Source organism: Typopeltis vanoorti, chromosome 16 (assembly GCF_054136105.1).
Source record: "Typopeltis vanoorti isolate ZY-2024b chromosome 16, IOZ_Tvanoo_1.0, whole genome shotgun sequence".
Taxonomy (NCBI): domain Eukaryota; kingdom Metazoa; phylum Arthropoda; class Arachnida; order Uropygi; family Thelyphonidae; genus Typopeltis; species Typopeltis vanoorti.
This window is the reverse complement of record NC_143564.1, coordinates 58,755,976-58,777,897: the sequence shown is the minus strand read 5'-3', so window position 1 is coordinate 58,777,897 and position 21,922 is coordinate 58,755,976. Positions and strand designations below refer to the sequence as shown.

General features: G+C 33.1%; 1 protein-coding gene across 2 annotated transcripts in view; it reads left to right on the top strand.

Annotated features, from left to right (window-relative positions):
- The window catches only part of LOC150098051 (transmembrane protein 184B-like), a 146,492-nt gene that overhangs the window by 101,923 nt on the left and 22,647 nt on the right, over window positions 1-21,922 (top strand). For both annotated transcript variants that reach the window (XM_090406121.1, XM_090406119.1), the window contains exons 6-7: window positions 4,435-4,526; window positions 5,018-5,187. In XM_090406121.1, the coding sequence (XP_090262247.1) occupies window positions 4,435-4,526; window positions 5,018-5,187 (262 nt within the window). The remainder of the gene's footprint in view (window positions 1-4,434; window positions 4,527-5,017; window positions 5,188-21,922) is intronic.

The window sequence follows — 21,922 nt, the reverse complement described above, 5'->3', positions numbered from 1 at the left end:
ATAACCAAGTGGAGAAACTTTCTACAAGTCGAGGGTATCTTACATGATGGACATATCTTCACCATCAACAGATTTGGGTGATAGTCCTTTCTTTGCAAAATTTAATAAACTGTTTATTTCAGAATGCAGCTGAAGAACTATTTGCTTGTTCCTTTCCCTGGTCAATTATTCTGTTTGACTGTTTCTTTGAATTATGATCATGTATTCAAGTTCCAGGTAATATTATTCCAGTTTGAGTAGAGGATCTGGAGTTTGTTTGAAAAGACCAGTGGGAAATTTGGTGGCGACGTCTCTGTGGTTCAGAACTGACCTCTGCTTGTTCCATTTAGTGAAATTTAAGTTGACTGAATATGGGAAGAAGAGAGAGAAATTCAATCAAGCACCAATACCTTGATTAATGTAGGTGTAAGTCTAGACATTAGGATTGTGAATCTTCCATGTGTTTGCTAGTTGATCATTGTCAGGATATATTTTTAACTGTGCATATCCTGCTTTTCCACTTCTGGAGTGTCCTATTTTGTTTAACATGAGATTTTCAATAATACAGTTCCAATCTCTAGCTGCTATGATGTAATGGGCTCCATATAAGTATGGCTGCAATTACTGAAATAATCTTTGTCTAAATGTTCCATTGGATAGAGCATATACATTTATAAACATTATTACACATCCGTGGTATTTTCAAGCTATTGTCAAAACTGGTCCTTATGTCCCAAGGAGATCATTTGGGGGGGGGGGGATAGAATCTCTACTCCTGCTATAGACCTTTGTCTCATTAAGTCTTATCAGAGGGTATCTGTCTGTTAGGGTTTTTATATCTGCAGAAGTATGTTTTCTGGAGAAACAACTTAATCTTAATGTGTTAGCATAAGTTTCTATATGGCTTCTTGTTTATTGTTTAACTGGACTATGGAATCCTTATATGTTTAATGATGCAATGCGGAATGGAGTTATGATTAGTGAAGTGTAACTGGTACATCTTTAATATAATTTAAAAGAAATTATATTGTTTAATCCTTGATCTGGGTATAAGCAAACATAGTTTGCATGTGAAATATGTTTACAGCTAGACTACTTGTATATGGACACTGTTAACTTCACATCAGTTACCTTAATATGTAAAAGTTACCTGGTTACGAAAATACTTAGTGTGCAAACTTTGGTTGTTTAAATATGTATAAAGGATTAAACAAAAATATAATTTTCTCTCAAGTATAATTTACATGATAATAGTTTCTTCATTTATTTCTGCCCCTTCCCATTTTTCCCTCCAACTAAATTTTGATATTATTCAGTGTCATCAAGTTGATTCATAATATTTAGATTTACATTTCTTGACTTCAAAATGAAGAACATTAATGTCTCTGAGTTAATCTTTTCTTCTTCTTTTTTTTCTCACGAAATGTGAAATTAAGTTGGAAGTTGACAAATCATGGGAATATAACTTAGATCTGTAGTTAAGTTTTGTAGATCTGGAAAAAGCATATGACAAGGTGCCAAGAGAAAAAGCTATTCAAAACGCTACAGTTATATGGCATCAGTTTATTTATTTGAGTTGTAAGTTAGCAGTTAGAATTGAAGGGAGTACAGGAAGATGGTTTAATATTAAATCTGGTGTCAGTCTAGTGTGAATAGTAGAGGTGATAATGTACAAGTATGTACATTGTCACTTCTGCTATTCATTATCTATATGGATCACATTATAGCATAGTGGTATTATGAAGTCAAGTGGTATTAAACCTGATATCAAAATTGGAAATATTAATCTCAGCTCTTTGCCTTATGCGGATGATGTTATACTTCTAAATAAATCTGCTACAAGTCTGCAAGATTCCCTGACTAAATTGTATAACTGTTGTAATAGACATGGTATGAAAGCAATAACAAGACAAAAACAATGAAAATAGGCAAAAGCATTGAAAATATTAACTGCATTGTGAATAGAGAACCTGTAGAACAAGTAAAACATTTCAGCTACGATTTTTAGTCAAGATGGTCAGCAAAGCAAGTGGTTTTTTTTTTATCTAGTTTAGCTTTTATATATTCAGTGTTTAAAATACTACATTCCTAAATAAAGTATAAGCAAACAAGTTTGTATCTGAACTATTTTCAGGCCTCGGACAACTTGTATAAAGTGCAGACATGTATAATGCTATGCATTATGGGAAGGGTCACTATCTAGACCGGTTTTGAACCTTTGAGTCTCATCGTCTCATTAAGTCTTATCAGTGGGAGCCAGATCCAGAAATAGTTTAGGTGTAAACTTGTTTACTTACACTTGAATAAAGGATTAAACCAAGCATATAATTTCTTGGTATCTTTAATTTATAATATAACCAAGTGGGCAACTTTCTCTAAACTAGAGTATTTTAATAATAAAATGTGACACCTTTTGGCTACTCATTTATGAAAATATGACTTCTGCATTACTTCAATTTTTGTATCACTTCTAGGTCTGACTCCCACTGATGAGACCTCAATAAATGTCGAAACTGGTCTGGGTAGCGACCCTTCCCATAATGCATAGCATTATACATGTCCAAGATGTGCTTTGCATTATGGGATACTAAGGCAAGTGATGTGAAGTCATTAGCTTCTTTATGAGTTGCCTCAGTCTTGAAAATAGTACAGGTGCAAACTTGTTTGCTTACACTTGGATAAAGGATTAAACCAAGCATATAATTTTAAATTATAATAAGGTGGCACACCTTTTGGCAACTCCTATAGGTAAGGATGACCTCTCCTATTGCTTCTGCCTTAGTATCTCCACTCTGGGCCTGGCTCCCATTGACGAGACCTCAATAAAGGTCGAAACCAGTATGGGTAGTGGCCCTTCCCTTAATGCATAGCAATATACATGTCTGCAAGGAGATGTGCTGTGCATTATGGGAGATACTGAGACAAGGAGTTGAGAGCTTGATCCACCTTTGCTGCGAGTTGCCCGGTGTTGTACTACCTTACCTCAGTTCTGAAGATATTTTCAGGCACAAACTTTGTTTGCTCACACTTTTAATTTATATTATAACCAAGTGGAAAAACTTCCAACAACATTGCTTTTATTGTCTGACAAATTTAGTCCTAATGTTATTGGGAATCATACTTATTAAAAATTCTCTCTCTCTTTGTGTGCGCGTGCGTGCGTGTCATTAGTCACAATTTAGTTTCAATTTAGTCACAATTTAGTTCCCCCCACCTTAATGTGCATATCCAAGTTCTTATCCACCACTGACACAACAACTGGTGACATCTAGTTCCTAACTATTTATCTTCACTCTTTAATTGAATAACAATTTCTCCAGGTATCTAACTCTTAAATCTGTTTAAGTGTAATTTATCCTGTAAGTAGAAATCCTTTCAACCATTGATATATATTTCATTTGCCATTGAAAATATAGCCTTCACAGGGCTATTGTAACCCACTATGCACTAAAGTAGTGCCTAGGAGCAGGAAGTTTGGAGGGTGGCAAAAACTAGAAAAAATTGTATCTAAACCATAAAAACACTATTTTTTTTTTCTTGAATTTTAGGGCAGCAAAATAGTGCTTGCCTAGGGGTGGCGGCCCTGGACCTTGATAATAATACTTGTAGACTTCGCTGGTATGCTGAAGAAATTCTGTTTGCTTGGTACTCATTTCCAGTGAACAACTTGGGAAGTAACTAGTGAGATGTCGAAAAAGATCATGTGTTTTTAATGTGAAAAAAAATGCCATCCACAAAAGGTGTAAACTAATTATGTATTTTGGTTTTTAATAACTCAGGTGAGCTAAGGGTTAAATACTCTGTTCTGCTCTAGAAACCGAACACGGTACTATTTTGAGTCACTTCTGGCCTCCCTCCAAACACAGCCTTTTGTTTAGAAACATTATCCACTCAGCCAACCAAATCAGCAAATTGCTCAAATAACATTGAGGTAGGGCTCTTCATTAAAGATTTAAGTAGTTAACATAACATGCGGCTAGCAGAAAGAATGTCATTACTGCATCAACCAAAAGTGTTTCAAAAATCTTGTTCAATACAGGATCCAATATCAACACTAATCTCAGCTGCCTTCCTATGCAATAGATGTCACACAAGGCGATTATTACAATTATTTGTGTAATTTAGACGGTTGGTTATTTTATAAGATGATTGTTCATTCATTTTATTTTTCTGTATCTTCTGTTAGTCATTCTTAATAAAAACCATTATTGATCAAAAACTGGTGTTCATTCATTAATAAGCATAGGCATATTTCAGACTGTATTTTGTGAATGGTCCTAGTTTTTGCTAACTTTATGACCATATCACCTATTTGTAACATTCCACTTAAGAAAAAACTTGTCTTGCAATATGCTTGAGTTTTTGGAAATGCATTCCGAACATGTGGCAAGGTATGTCTATTTTGTTTGTTACATTATTGTTATCTCCTCTTACAAGTCTCATTATTTCTGTTAGGCCACTCTTCAGTTCTGTGCAGTGAAGCCATTGATGTCTGTTGTTATCCTGATACTTCAACCTCTTCACAAGTATTCAGATGGTGATTGGAGGTAGTATTATTATTATTATTAAAGTATTTATCTAATGCTGTCACTTCATACCTTTCATTGTTATTGTAATGTATTGTTTTATTTAAACTTGAAGCTTTAGCAATGCTTATTGTCATCATTGACTCTTACTGAACTTGTAAGGATAAAAAATAGTTTGTTATAGGAGATAGTTTGCTGTAGTGAATTTCAGCATTGTTCCTGTGAAGACTTGAGCTATAGTGAAGAAAGTTATCTGCAATGCAAACTGCCTAAAAAATTCCAATATCTAAAATTCCATGATCTACCATTTTAAAGGAAATGTACTATAGTAAACTATCCATAATAGCAGCTGTTCCTCTGTTCCCTATGAGTCAGCTATACATCGGATTTGAGAAAAAAAAAAAAAAAAAAAAAAAGAAATTAAAAAAAAAGTGCTTCTTATAATGTATTTCATCTTCTTTTTTATTTATTTATTTTTTTAATTTTTATGACATTGATTTATTGCATTTCAGGCCTGACAGTGGATATCTTTACATCACCATTATCTACAACATTAGTGTTACTCTTGCTCTTTATGGATTAGTACTTTTCTATTTTGCTACCAAAGATTTACTTTGCCCATATGAGCCAGTTTGGAAATTCTGTACTATTAAGTCTGTTATTTTTCTTTCATTCTGGCAAGGTAAGTAAACTCTAAATTAAAATATAGTAATTGTGAATCTTCTTTATTTCAAAACAATTTTTTTCCTTCTAGTAAACATATTTAACTTTTATATATTTATTCCCATTAAAACCACTGTATTGGCCTTGATGCACATCAATAATTACATCGCAAAGTCCATTGAAGTAAATATCATTTGAATACCTTGAAATAAAATGAATATGCATATGGTTTTGATATAATCATGTGACCATTTGGGTGGTTAACTTTAGCATTCTGAATGATTATAAAAATTTCAATGACAATTGTGTGACACATTTTTCATTATTTCTGTTAGACTTTTTGTTTAGCTGGAACTCGTCAGTACCTTCATATGACATCTAATTATTGAATAAAACTCCTGTTTATTAAAACAGGCACCAGAGTTTTATAGTTTCATCAATTTATGCTTTATATCTGACACTGATATAAAGGATAAAATAGCATGGTGACATTGTCATTTTATGCAAGTAGAACATAAATTCTACTTAATACCAAATCATCATCATCCTCATCATTTATGTGGATTTAAGCCTACAATGGCCAGTTCCATTCTTAGAAGTCATCATTGAATCCCTTTAGAGGATGCCCTGGTTATCTTTTTCCTAATGGTTTGTAATTTAATACTTGTTTTGGTAATCTTTCTGTTTTCATCCTTTTAACGTGTTTCATCCATTTATGTTTATATTTCTGTATTTTTTTCTGTTACTGATTCCTGGTTTAGTTCTTTCATAATTTCAAAAAACTGCAAAGTATACACTGTTGTGTATATTTTGCAGTTTTTCTCGTAAACTTCCTTTCAGCTGTTATTAATCTTTGTTTTATTGTCCAGATTTCACTTCCATACAATAGGCTAAGGCTAATGTATTGTATACTTTTAATCTTGTTTGTTTTTATAACTAGATTAGGTTTGAATACAGTATTAGTTATACCTGTTATTTTTAAATATTTCACAGTTCTATATCTTTTTCATTTTCATATGTAATCATACATCCTAGGTAGTTAAATGAATTCACCTGTTCTAAAATTTTGTTCATCATCATCATCATCATCAAATTCCTGCCATATACCCTCAAGGGGTGTACAGGATATGACAGTACTACATGAAAAAATTACATCAGTACTAACTTCCTATCTACAATTTTCCTCCAAATCAGTCTGTTACTTGTCAAGACTCCAACATTATCAGATCTTATATTTCTATCGTCTAAGGCACTTTGTACCGTATCAATCCACCTATATCTTGGTCTTCCTCTGGGTCGTTTTCCTGCCAACCTGGCAGAGAACACTTGTTTTGCTAATCTTTCCTCTCCCATTCTATTTAAGTGACCATACCATCTGAGATTAGCTCTGCTAACACATTCCTGGATGCTGACAATGTCAAGTTCTTTCCTAATATCCTCATTTTTAATATGATATTGCCATTGATGCCATCTGTTCACGCCTCTAATCTTTCTCAGGACTCTCATATCTGCAGTCTCTAGTCTTTGGTCACGTGTTTTACTTCTGACCCAGCTCTCAGATCCATAAGTTAAAATTGGTTTGAACACAGTCTTGTATACAACTAATTTAGTGTTCCGACTAATTTCTTTCTTATTCCATATGAATTTATTCAATTGACTTCCCACGATACCAGCTTTGCTGATTCTGTTGTCTATTTCTATATTTAGTTTACCATCTTCAGTAAAAATTGTGCCTAAGTAGCTGAAATGTTTTACTTGTTCCACAGGTTCTCCATTCACAACATAGTTGATATTTTCATTGTCTTTGTCTTTTTATTGCTGACCTTCATACCATATCTATTACAACAGCTATTCAATTTAGTCAGAGAATCTTGCAGACTTGTAGCGGATTTATTTAGAAGTATAACATCATCCGCATAAAGCAAAGAGCTGACATTAACATCTCCAATTTTGATATCAGGTTTAATACCACATTCCTTCATAATGTGATCCATATAGATAATGAATAACAGAGGGGATAATGTACATCCTTGTCTCACACCAGATTTAACATTAAACCATCTTCCTGTACTTCCTTCAATTCTAACTGCTGACTCACAACTCAAATAAAGACTAAGTATTGCTTGATATAATGCCCCATTGACACCATATAACTGCAGCGTATTGAATAGCTTCTCTCTTGGCACCTTGTCATATGCCTTTTCCAAATCGACAAAACTTAAATACAGATCTTTGTTATATTCCCATGCTTTCTTGACTATTTGTCGTAAAGTGATGATCTGATCCTGACAGCCTCTATTTGGCCTGAATCCAGCTTGTTCTTCACCAAGCTTTTCTTCCACAATTCTTCTCAACCGTTTCTCAAGTATACTTGCATAGATCTTGCCAGGAACACTCAGTAGGGAAATACCTCTGTAATTCTCACATTCAGTTTTATTTCCCTTTTTATATATGGGTACTATGAGAGCTCTACTCCAATCATCGGGAATTCGTCCCTCTGTCCAGGCTTTCTGAACTATGCAGTGCAGCCACTGTAAGACTCTTATACCACCATACTTCAGCATTTCTGGTCGAATATCATCTACTCCTGCTGTCTTTCCACATTTCAAGCCTTTGATGGCTTTTTCTACTTCAAGTATGGATATGTATTCCTGACTGCATGCCTGGTCAGTGTTTTTTATCACTGTGCTGTCATCACTGATTGTTTCATTTAGCAGTTTTTCAAAGTAATTACTCCATACTTCAAGGATATCTTTTTCTCCTGTTTTCATTTCACCTTTATCATCTCTAATTCCTTTTACAGCACTCTTTCCTCCATTCCTAAGCTTCTTCAACAACCTCCAGAATATTTTGCCACCTTCTTGATATTTATTTTCTATATTCTTGCCAAAGTCTTCCCATGACTTTTGTTTAGCTAGTTTTCCACAGTGTTTAGCTTTCTTACATTTGTCTCTGTATTCTGTAAGAGTAAAAGCTGACTTATTTGCCAGGAACTTTTGATATGCTTTCTTCTTTTCCTTCACTGCCTCTTTAACTTCCTGTGTCCACCAGGGAGTTCTGATTTTTTTTATCTTTGCACACAACCTCACCACATGCCTCTCTGGCAGAATCAATCGATGTTTCCTTCAGAGTTTGCCACTGAATCTCCAAGGTTTGATTCCTGTTCTCAAACTCTTTCATTTTCTTTTCAATAATATTTCTGTATTTTAGTCTACAGTTCACATCTGAGAGCTGCTCAACTTTTATTCGCTTTAAAACTTTCTTACATGTTATTCTTTTCAATATGAAATTCAATTTTATCCTGCTCAAGACTAAATAGTGATCACTTCCAATTTCAAATCCTCTGTACACTCTGGTGTCCTGCACCAGGGAGAAGAAAACATCACTATCAACAATAACATAGTCAATGAGACTTTTCTTATTCCTAGCCTCTTCTCTCCTTGTGAATTTGTGCACATTTTTATGTTGGAACATGGTGTTAGTAATAACCAATCCATGTCCTGAGCAGAAATCCAACAGATATTTGCCATTATTATTAGCTTTGCTCTTTTCTCCAAATTTTCCCAAAATATTTTTGTATGTCTCACAATCATTTCCTACTCTACTATTTAGATCCCCAACAAGGACCAACTTTTCCTTTTTCATTGTGTCAGTTGCTTTTTCTAAAGCCTCAAAAAATTCCTCCACTTCTACCTTAGTAGAACCTTCTGTGGGACCATAGGCACAAATAAGTCTCATTGTCCAGTTCCCCATTCTCATATTCGCCCACATTACTCTACTTGAGACTGACTGCCATTCAAGAAGATTAGCCTCGTATTTTGTGTTGAATACTATGGCTACTCCTTCTTTTCCTTGATTGTTATTGCCTGAATATAACATTTTGTATTTATTGCTCAGAAAGATCTCACCAGTTTTGGTCTTTTTTGTTTCAGTCACCCCTATTATGTCGATCTGGTACTTATCTAATTCCTCAGCTAGCTCCATTTCTTTGCCATTCAGGCTTCTTACGTTGATAGTACCAATCTTTAACTCTGGTGATGTTGAGTTGGGGTTTGTTTTCAGATTTGTTCCAGTAGCTGACTTTTCGCTGTTCGCCCTGGTTCCCTGGCGAAAACAACGAGGGCCTTGTTTAACCGGGCGACGCCCCAGCCGGCATGAAATTTTGTCATGTTGTACCATCATTTTTTATTTTGGTTTAACCAATAAGAATACAATTTGGTCGGCTAAATCCCAAATTGCCCGCCCATCCTCGTTCGTTCAGTATCAAAGTAGATACCCAACAGGGTGCACCACGAGAAGGTGAGGATTGGACATTAGGTCAGAAGCCCTGGTCGGTTCTCCGCATTCCTTTAAAGGCTATGTGGAGGTCTCCTCTCAGTTATAGATTGAAGTTATAGTTAAAATTGAGTTATCTATTTCTATTTTAGTTCTTATTGGATTTTGTCCTTTAAAGGTCATAGTTTTTGATTTTTCTGTTGATATTATCATTCCATAATCTTTTGCTATTTCATTTAAATTTAAAATATCTTTCTGTAAGTTATCTTCAGAATTTGTAATTATTTGATCATCAGCAAAAAAGGAGTTTATTTAAGTTTACAGTAGGAGAACGTTTAATCTCTTAATGGGAATTTTTATTCCATTTCATTTAAATAAATATTAAAAAGAGTTGCTGAAAGGGGACATCCTTGATTTATCTCTCTTGGATATAATAGTTCATAATTTAATCATATTTGTATGTGATTATTTTCATATATACTTATGATAGCTTTTAGAATATTATTTGGTATTTGTCTTTCTTTTAATATGTTAAATAAAATACTTTTAACTTTATCAAATGCTTTTTCAAAGTCAATAAATGTAATATGTGTTTCTAAATTGTATTCTCTTCTTTTCTCTATTATCAATTTTAAGCAAAAGGCTGCGTCCATACATGATAATCCTTTTCTAAATCCATTTTATACTTCTTAAATAAAGCCTTCAGAATATATTATTAGTTTATTTAAAATTCTGCTACATATTTTATAGCAGGAATTTAGAATACTTATACCTCTATAGTTTTTAGGTCATCTCTATTACCTTTTAAAAAAAATAGAGATCACTATTGCTTTTTCCCATTCTATTGGTGGGTTACTTGAATAGATTTTATTTAAAAATAAGTCTTTCTTTAAACCTTATTCCTGCATATTTATATAATTCTGAACCTAACTTATCTTCTCCAGGTGAGTTTCTGTTTCTTGTTTCTTTCAAGCTGGTTTCTAATTCTTCTTTAGTTATTTCCATTTCATTTTCATTGAATGTTTACCAGTTATCTTTTTTTAAAATACAGGTATCCCTCGATGTTACCGCGTATATCAAAACCGTTCAAAATCGTGTTAATCAAATCTAATAATCAGTGGTAAAAATTACAATTCGTCCATGATCGATTACTGTATTAATAATTGATTTTATATGGTACTATTTTGGGAAAGATAAAAAATGAATGCAAAGTAAATGTTTAATAAATACTTGTACCTATATTATTAACTGCAATTTTTTTATCAAAAGAAGTTATGAAGAACAGTTTGAACAGTTTTAGTTTTTTCTTATTGGCATAAATTCTATGATAACAAGCAAAATGACTCTCCAGACCTCAGCAAACAAGCAACAAAACATAAAGAAAAAGCACTGCAAATATAATACATGATGGTACAAATTAAGTGGATATTGCATCAAACATCATTTCATAGCCGAATATAGAAACTAAAAATTTCGACGGATTCAAGCATAAGCAACCTTATGGGCAACTCGTAGTAAAGGTGGAGATAGCTCCAGATCACTTTCCTTGGTATTTTCCATAATGTAAAGCACATCTCCTAGAGGACATGTATGATAAATAAGCCTTTAGCTCTCTATTTCAGTAATACATGATGGTTTATTTATTTTTAGTTACAATCTAAAAATTATTGAACAAAGAATAAAAAACAACAACTAAACCATACTATACTGATATCAGAGGTCACGGTATCTCTCAGATACAATTTACTATCAAATATCACAAACCTTCACATAACATGTGTTAAACCAAACTGACAGCAAAAACAGTGCGAAATATCACTCGTGACATATGAATGCACAGCTACTCATGACCTCCAAGCTATACACTGAATTGTGTAAGGATATTTATATTAAACATTTTGCATGTATTTGTCAGATCAGCTGCGAATTCTGCAGGGTTAAGGGCGCGTATATCAAGGGATTGCCACAATTAGTTTCGCAGCGTTAATCAAATCCCGCATTAAGCAAGGGATACCTGTATTTGTCTGTCCACAATTCTGTATAAAAATTCCTCTAATTTCAATTTGGTGTTTACTTTTATACTTTCTCTGTTGTCTATACTTAAATGTTTCAAAATCTTATATACATTTGGTCTTATTCTATAAAAGTCATGTTCTGAATGAAATTAGAAACAAATTTGTTCCATGATTCTCTGTCTTTTTCTGACTTCTCTTTTTGCTATGGCTGTTATTCTTTTATACTCTATTTCATTTTCTAATCTTTTACTGCTTAACCATTTATGATATGCTTCTTTTTTTACTTTGATTATTTCTTTCATTGTATCATCTCATATATTCAGTTTTTTTTTCTTTTTATCGAACTTTCTGGTCTTTCCTAAGCTTTCATTTGCTGCTATATTTAGTATCATTTTTATATTAAGCCATTCAATTTCTATTTCTTCATTTTGTTTTATTTTATCTAAATATTGTTAATTCTTTGTTCATATAGTCATTGTATATTTGTGTCATTTAATAATCTAGTTTTATAAAAGATTGTTTTAAATTTTCTTTCTGTTCTTGTTATTTGTAATCTTAATTTGAACAAGGAAATGATCACTACTTATTTCATATCCTCTGTGGACTCTAACATCTATAGACAACTTCGGTATCTTTCATTTAAGATAATCTAATATTGATTTCCATCCTCTTGCTGGCCAAATATATTTATGTATGTCTTTATGTTTATAGAAAGAATTCGTTATTATAAACTACCAAGTTAATTCATTTTTTACCATTCCTGTTTAGAATATGTTCTTCATGTATCTCTATATTATTAATTTTAATTTTTCCATTTCTTTCATTTAAGTCTCCTGTTAATATTACATAATCATTTTTATTTTTTTATTATATGTATTTCGTAATTGATTATAAAATTTAAATATCATCTTCTTTTCCTTCATCTGGGGCATATAAACCAATTATTGTTAAATAAACTCTGTCTATCTTTATTTTATGTTAAGCCCTGGTTCCTGGTATCATTCCATAGTTTATAACATGTTAACTGTTTTGAAAGGGAATTATGAATCTGAATCATAACCTGCTTGTGCCCTTTGGTCTCTGTCAACTCCACTGTATATTACATTAAAATTTCCAGTTTTCACAGTTCCTTTTAATTTCTTTTTTGTTTCAGTGATTACTACTATTTGAAAATTTCTTTTGTTTAATATTAAATCTAATTCTATTTCTTCATATGCTATTGCTCTTACATTCCAGTTTGCTATGTGTATTATATTTTATCTTTTTCATTGCAGGGTGGTTTTCCATAGATTCATTTTGAATACCTTTCTCTGTTGGCTAAAAGTAATTTAGTGTTCTCCATGTTACTAGCTTGGCAGTGGATAGTCCAGTGGTAGGGCTGCCACCTTAAGGCTTCCAAACTTTCCTTCTTCCAAATTTGAACCCGTAGGAGGAATAGTGTATTGAAGAGAAAAGAGGAGACATAAATATAGACCAGAAATGGAAAGACCCTATAGCTCTCTAGTACTCTAATAGCATAATTCTTGTAGATAGGTTTATACGTTGGTAACACATGACTATTAAATTATTTAAGGAATTTGCAACATATACTGGAATATTAATTAAAAGAAACTGTAGTAAAGAAGGAAAATCCTCTGGAATAGATGGTATACAGATAGAACTTATAAAGAATATAGGTGCAAAAGGTATGGAAGTGTTATGGCAAATTATTAACGGAATTTATGAAGGACAAGAATTACCAGAGGAGTTTAGAAGATCAGTTTTTATCCCCATTCCAAAAAAGATGGGAGTTTTAGACTGTAACAATTTTAGAATGATAAGTCTTATAACTCACACAGCAAAAATTCTGGTGCAAATAATTTTAGAGAGAATTAGGAATAAAATAGAAAAAGAAATGAATGAGGAACAGTTTGGATTCAGAACCAACAGAGGAACTAGAGAGGCTATAACTTGTCTAAGAATTATTGGGGAGAAAACACTAAACCATGTTGGAAAGTTGTTTTGGGGATTTCTAGATTTTGAAAAGGCATTTGATACAGTGAAACATAAAAGGCTTTTTGACATTCTAGAAAATACTGATATTGACTCTTATGACTTGGAAATTTTAAAGAGATTTGGTCACAAATAGCGTCAGTATGTGTAAATGGAGAGGAAACAGGAGAATTCCCAGTGGAGAGAGGAGTCAGACAAGGATTCAAGTTATCACCATTATTGTTTAACTTTTATAGTGAACAAATGTTTAGAGAGGCACTTGAGGATGTAGAAGAAGGAATAAAAATAAACGGAAGAATCATTAATAACTTAAGATATGCGGATGATGTAGTAGTGATGGCAGAAAGTGAAAATGGGTTACAACAAATTATTCAAAGAATTAAACTCTTGTAAAGAGTATGGACTAAGAATTAACACAAAAAAACCAAGATAATGATAATGGGTAGAAAAATAGGAGATAATGTAAAAATAAGATGTGGAGGAAAGATTTTAGAAGAAGTGGAAGGATTTCAATATTTAGGTAGCTGGATCTCAGAGAAAGGAACTTCAGAGTTGGACATTAGAAATAGAATAGGCAAAGCTAAATCGGCATTTATGGAAATGAAGAGAATTTTAATAAACAAGAACACTAAAATAGGCGTTAGAATTGGAATAGTTAAAGCAACAGTTTGGAGTATTGCAAGTTATGGAAGGGAGTCATGGACACTAAGAAAGAGAGATATGGAAAGAATTAATGCATTGGAAATGTGGTGTTATAGAAAGATGGAAAAGATTAGCTATACAGAAAGAATATCAAATCAAGAAGTTTTAAGACGAGTTGCGATGGAAAGAATATTATGCAAAGAAAGACTAAATTTGCAGGACATCTTCTGAGAGGTTCTTTGGGATACCTGACAAGAACTATATTACAAGGGCAAGTTGAGGGGAAGAGAAGACGTGGAAGACCAACTAGAGAGTGGTTTAATGACATCGTGGAATGGACTGGTTTAAGAATGATGGAAGCAACAGACAGAGAAATGGAGAAGAGCTGCTCATCTGCTGCAACCCTCTTGCTAGAGGATGCTACCGGACGACGACGACGTAGTAAATACCTCCTATATTTTGGCAACGTCACATTGCCATCTTCATGGGAACATACAACTATAACACGTGCACGCAGGCACTACAAAAAAGCAAATGAAGCAGAAGGGAGAAAACTACTGTTGTTCCTAGAGTCCTAAAGGTGTTCCCTAGCAGGCTATATTGGGTTGTCTTGGCTGTTGGGCTGAAGTTCTCAAGATACAAGCTTCCCAAATTTGAGGCAGTCTCATGCACCCAAATTTGTTGAGGTTTGGAAAGTTTTTTAGAGCTGAGACTGATTCCATGAATAATCTTTCATAGTTAAATTTGCTCCGGTGTATTACTGTGACTTTGGTATTAACATTACAGCTGCAAGGGACCTGGTGTACCCCAGGTAGGTCTGGGATATACCAGGTCACTTGCAGCTGTAAACTGTACTACTCTGGCCAAACAGGCAGGACAGCAAATGTCAGGATTTCAGAACACAAAGACTACATCTGGTTTCACCAGTACAGCCACTCCCAGCTTGCAGACCATGCTCTGGATACCCGCCACAGAAGAAAGCCACGTTAATACACCACAGCAAATTTAAATATGAAAGATTATTCATGGAATCAGTCTCAGCTCTAAAAAACTTTCCAAACCTCAACAAATGAGACTGTCCCATATTTGGGAAGCTTGCATCTTGAAAACTTCAGCCCAACAGCCAAGACAACCCAATATAGCCCACTAGGGAACACCTTTAGGACTCTAGGAACAACATTAGTTTTCTCTCTTCTGCTTCATTTGTTTTTTGTAGTGCCTGCATGCACGTGTTTTAGTTGTATGTTCCCATGAAGATGGCAATGTGATGTTGCCAAAATATAGGAGGTATTTATTAAAGTTTCTTTTAATTAATATTCCAGTATATGTTGTAAATTCCTTAAATAATTTAATAGTTATCTAATAGCTTAAGGGTCATAAAATAAGAAGAGTTGACTGATAAGGAGAGGTTAAAGTGAGTGGATCTTCCTCAAAGTAGTAGAAGAAGAGGATAGATCCAGCTAAGGAACTATGGGAGTGCCCTCCCCTTACAATCAAAATTATTGTCCCTTATGGCCCTGTTGGGTCCAGAAGTCCTTATTCAATATATTTGGACCTCCCTACCATATCTAGTGGGTTCCCCTATCCTCCACCTAGGGGACATGCTCTCCAGAAGTCCCCCTGAGAGAATACCAAATAATACCTAATTAATACCAAAAAAATAAAATTATTAATAATGTAGCTTTATAGTTTACTTTTGTTTTCTTTTTCTTTCACTACACTCCAGTTTTTCTTCTGTAAACCAAGCAACCTGTGAGAGAACACATGCGATTAACAGGCAGAAATGCATTTTTAGGATAGAGAGGGGTAAGTATATATTCATGATGATGATGATGAATATATACTTACAATGAAAATAATCACTGGGGAATTTGGTGGGGGGAAGATTTGCATAATATTAAAAATGTCTATAATATGAATACTAATGAATTTGCCATTCATATTCTGCATCCACTAACTTAGCATTCTGTAGTTTGATTTATAATCAGAGAAATTTTTAACTCCATCAGAATACCACATTCATCTTAACCTCTAAAAGGAAAATGTATTTCAGATATCTTCATGAAAGAGAATAACAACTGTCTATGTATATAGCTACTAAATAAAGCAAAAATGTCTGAGACATTTAAAAAAAAATTAATTAATAATAGTTTGTGTTTTTTTTTTAAATAAAAATAAATGTGGAATTTTTGTAAAAATGCAATTTTTTAAAAAAAAATCTTTTGAGTAGTAATTTCAATAACTGTTTACCAAGGCTGTTCTAGATTGAATAGAACTAAATTTTCAGTTATTGTTGTAAGTTCATTTAATAGCAAATCAGATTATTATAGAATGCCTTTTGGTATGTCCTGTCTGTTTGGTCGCACACCTTTCTTCTCCTGCATTGCTCTTGATGGTATTTTTACCAAATGATATAAACTAGGACTCTCTGTCTAGCCCTAGAATTCTGGTTTGACTGGAATTGCAAAATTTGGTCTTGTTTTACATTGATTCTTATTATATTAAATGATCTATTTAAAGTTGTAGTTCTACCATTATTATCCATAAATAAATAAATAAATAAATAAAAACAACTAAAGAAGATGGTAAGAAATTGCAGAGTATACAGAGGATGCAATATTGACTCAGACCATTATTTATTAATCAGTACTATTGAGATCCCAAACCAGAGAAATAGAAACAATACAAGAACACAAAAACAAAAGCAGGAGCAGTTTAAGATAGAACTGTTACAGCTAGATAGTATCAGAGAACTATATTAAAAAAGACTTACAAATCATCCAAAGAAGATAAATGAAGATACAGATATAGAAAATGAATGGCAAAACATTAAACAAATAGAAAAACAAGCAGCATATGAAGCCATAAGAACAAAACTGCAAAGAAAAAGGAAAGGACTCAGAACCTGGAACCCAGAAATAGAATCTTTAATAAGAAAGAAAAAAAGAAATGTACCTTAAATGGTCAAATGACAGAACTATAGGAAATGAAGTAGAATATAAAAGAATCAGAGCAATAACAAGAAATGAAACCTTGAAAATCAGAAGACAAGACTGGGAAAAATTTGTATCAAGATTAGAGCATGACATAAATGGATCTCAACTAAAGAGCTATAAAATCATTTAAAAAAATGACTAAAGAAACAAAGGATAATCTACAGTTAGAAGGCCCCCCTCCACAAAAGAATGGACCAATCACTACACCCAGCTTCTAAATAATAATAATCAAACTGAACTAAAACAAGCAGTTAGTCAAGAAACAAATGAAGAACCAATAAGTTAAATGATCTAAAGAAAATATTGGAAAAACTAAAAAATTGAAAAGCTACAGGAGAAGATGGAATAAATTCAGAACTATACAAATACAGCTCTAAACCATTTCAATTACGATTAATTAAATTCCTAAACAGAATATGAGAAGGAAACATCCTGCAAGAATGGAAGACAGCAATAGTCATAAACATATTCAAAAAAGGAAACAAAAGATTTCAGAAACTATAGAGGAATATCCTTATTAAATACATGCTATAAAATATATCTAGATATAATTAAAAGTAAATTAACACCATGGGCTGAGGAAATTATTGGAGAAGAACAATGCAGCTTTAGGAAAGAAAGATCCCACATTTACACTCAAACAAATTATAAAAAAAAAATAATAGAATTTAACCTGCCAATATGATGAGATGAGAACATGTGTGGCCTTCCTAGATTATGAGAAAGCATACAATCAAATCAACAGAACAAAGTTAATCGATATACTGTATGAATTGAAAGTTCCATTGAAAACCACAAAAGCAATAGCAAATATAATGAAAGAAAGCTATATTAAAATTAATAATGAAACAGCCGAAAAAAATTAAAAAATAGAGGTCTCATTCAAGGAAGTGGATTATTACCAATAATCTTCAGTGTGTGTGTGTGTGTGTGTGTGTGTGTGTGTGTGTGTGTGTATATATGGAAAAAATTTCAAGAAACTGGAGGGAAAACAAAACCATAGGAAATAAAGAATTAACCAGCCTTTTGTATGTTGATGATCAAGTTATTTTTGCTGAAAATTAAGACCAATTACAGAAAAATCTACACATATTGAACAAAACAATAGAACAGTATGACAAGAAAATCTCAAATAAAACAATCAATTCAAGGTAAAGAAATTAAAAGATGCAAACTAGTCATCCACAACAAAGTAATAGAACAAGTGAACAAATTTAAATATCTAGGAATTTACATAAGCCCCAGTGGAGAAATCGACATTGCATATAAAAAGCAAAAATTCCTAGCAGTCATTGAAACTTTGAACAGACACTTCAATAAACAAATGTCTAGAACAACCCAAATAAAACTATATATAAAATAATAGCCAAACCAATTCTGAAATATGGCAGTGAAACATGGACTTGGAGTGAACAAGATAAAAGACAAATGGAACCTGCGGAAATGAAGTTCCTAAGACCGCTCGTAGGCTATAAAAGAACAGACAAGATAAAAAATGAAGAAATAAGAAAACAGTTATCCATAATTAGCATAACAGAAGGCATCACAAACTATAGAAAGAACTGGAAAAACCACATAGGAAGAATGAGGTCAGATGGCCAAATATTGCCTGGAAATATAAACCAAAGGGACACTGATCAAGAGGAAGACCCAGGAGGAGATGGGCAGAAGACTTTTTAAACCCTTGAAAACGTTACTGGCAAACAATTGCCTAATACTGGAAGCCAAGAAGAAGAAGAAAATAAAAACATGCAAAGGCTTTCCTTCAGGATTATTCCAAGAGAGATATACACATCAGTCATGGAGCAGATGCCATAAATTTCATTAGCAGCAGTTAAGAAAATTTCATCATCTTTCTGATATGTTGCACCTTCAAGGGTATACAAGAACTCGATTACAGTCAGTGAGGGAAAGGTCATAATTATCAAGCTTCAAAGAGATGATAGAAGTGGCCAGAGATACACCCAGATGCAAAGATTTCTAACAGCAGTTTTCCTCTAATCAATTATCTCTTGTGACTCTAGTATGGTCGGATCTTATATTTCAATCTTCTAAGATACTTCTTACTATATTAATCAACCTGGATCTTAGTCTTCTGTTTGTGCCTTTTCAAGATTATAACACTTAGATAAAGATCCTTATTATGTTTCCATTATTCCTCTATTTGGCCTGAACCTAACTTGTTCTTCTCCAGATGTTCTTTTCCACAGTTTTTGTTAGTATCTTCTCAAGTATGCCTGCATAAATTTTACCAGGAATACTCAATAGGAAAGCTCCTCTGAAATTATCACATTCAGTATGAATCAGTTTTACTTTGCTTTTTATAGATGGGTGCTATGAGAACTCCAGTAATCTAAAATTCAACTCTGTTTGACTAGGCCTTCTGAATTATGAAGTGTAGCCACTGTAAAACTTTTATACCTCCATATTTGAGCATTTCTGGTCAAATATTTACTCCAGCTGCCTTTTCACGTTTTCTGTTTGGGATGTCTTCTACTCAAGTATTGATTTGTACTTCTGATTTCATTCCTCTGAAATGTTTTCTATCACTGTGCTATTATTGCCTTTTCATGTAGCAGTCTTTCAGAGTAATTGCTCCAGATATCTGGAATATCCTTGTCTTCAGTTTTCATGTCGCCTTTATGATCAGAGATCATAAAGGCGACATGATCCCAGAATATTTTACTACCTTTGGGATATTTTCTTTTTTCTGTATTCTTACCAATTCTTCCCTTGACTTATGTTTAGCTAGTTTTCCACACTGTTTCACTGTCTTATATTTTTCTCTGTATTCTTTCAGAACACAAGCTGACTTACTTGCCATCAATCAATAAGCTTTCTTCTTTTCCTTGACTGCCTCTTTAACACTTCCTGAGTCCAACATAAAGTTCTGATTTTCTATCCTTGCAGAAAATCTCATTGCATGACTGAATGAATCAGTATTATGTTTGAGGTTTAATAGAGTATAAACAGCACTGGGAAAGGATTAAAAATTTTAGTAATTTTTCCAATATTTTGTCTGTCACAGAGACATCTTCAGAACTACAAACTAACACTTGTAACACACGCGCAATAGTAAATGAAACATGGATATAAGACTAGAGTTTTATTTAGGTGTGGAGCATCAGGAGAAGGCTTCAGTTGTAAATTGGAATCTCAAAGGATTAATGTTTTCCATATTTTGGGAAGGTTCTTGCATCTGTATTTATTTACATTCAGCTGGTTTTTGAGGGCAGCTGCAGATTACAAAAACATTTTCTTTTCTAAATTTGCTGTGAAGGAACTTGGTAGTTTTTTTTCCCAATGCATGGTCCAGAACACTCTGTTTATGTTGATGTGCCAATCAGTAAATTTTTTTGTTGTTTGTCCTGGTTCCTTGATGAAAACAGTGGAGAGGGTATTGTTTAACCAGGCAACAACCTAGCTGACCTGAAATTCTGTCATTTTGTACTAGCATTTTATTTTGAATTAAGCCAAAAAGAGTTCAGTTTGGTGGGCTAAATTCCAAATTACTAGTCCAACCTTGTTTGTTCAGTATCCACACAGTTACCTCCTAATAAGATGCACCACAAGAAAATAGACATTAGGTCAAAGCACTTGTCAGCTCTCTGCATTCTTAAGTTACATGGAGATCTTCTCTCAATTATTCAGCTTGGACCATTAAGCAAGTCCAAGGAAGAAACTTGTTTGGTTTAATTTTTTTTTTCTTTCTTTTCTACATTTACTATGGAGGAACATGGTGGTTTCAAGTGTTGAAAGATTTAAAAGCTATTAAAATATATATTTTAATCAGACACAATTTCATACTAAGGTGTTAAGATTTCAACCAGTATTGCATGCTTATTGTTGGAGATGCATTTCAGTGCAATTAAATGTCCTTCAGTGGATTAATGTTGAGCACACATATATTTTGATGAAAAATTTATTTTCATCAAAATGTATTTTTGATGAAATATATATTTCTCCAGAAATATACAAATATATGCCAGTAAAAGTTGGTCGATTGGTAGAGTCTCTGCTACTAATGGCTCACGCAAAATGTTAAGCAAGTTTGAGCACAATTAGTAGTGGGAAGGGATCAATCGTTCAATGCTGTTGGCACACTCTCCCTTGATGAGTCTTCGGACTCCCTGGAGGTGTCACATAATAATATCTATATCTTTTAGTGAATGATATTAACTTTTTAATGGTTTTACATTATGTATGTCATTGAGTCTTCAAAATTTTTGATATTCATTGAGTTTTCATTGTGAATCGTGCATGTATGTGTGTGTGTGTGTGTGTGTGTGTATTACTGCACAAATTGTCCTTTAAATCCATTCTTCTACGTTTTGTTTTTACAGGCAGTTCAGAGATTTTCTATTAGATTTGGATTGGGAGCTTCCCAATTTTAAATTCAATAGAAAATATAATTCTTCCATAAATTTAATTTTTGGGTTTTTGATACTGACTTGCACAATGTAGAACTTTCTGTATGACACAATAGAGTAATAATAGATCAAATTGAAATTAGCTAGATGTTTGCGTCTGGTAACTTCCAGGAGAAACTTTATTTACCAGAATATATCATCCATCTGTTAAGTATCATAATTGCAGTGATGTTATTGTGTGTGTGTGTGTCCGTGCATGCATGAGTTTCAACTGGTTTGAGGTAGGACTGCTTATTTAGTGCCCTAAAAAATTAACACCAAATGTTATACTAACATTTCTAGACAATTCTTGTAACACAGCATTTCTGTTGAAATGATCTAGTTGAATATTAATGTAATAATGCATTACATCATACTTCTAAGGCATGTGACTACATGAATTAGAGTACAAAGATTAGGTTAGT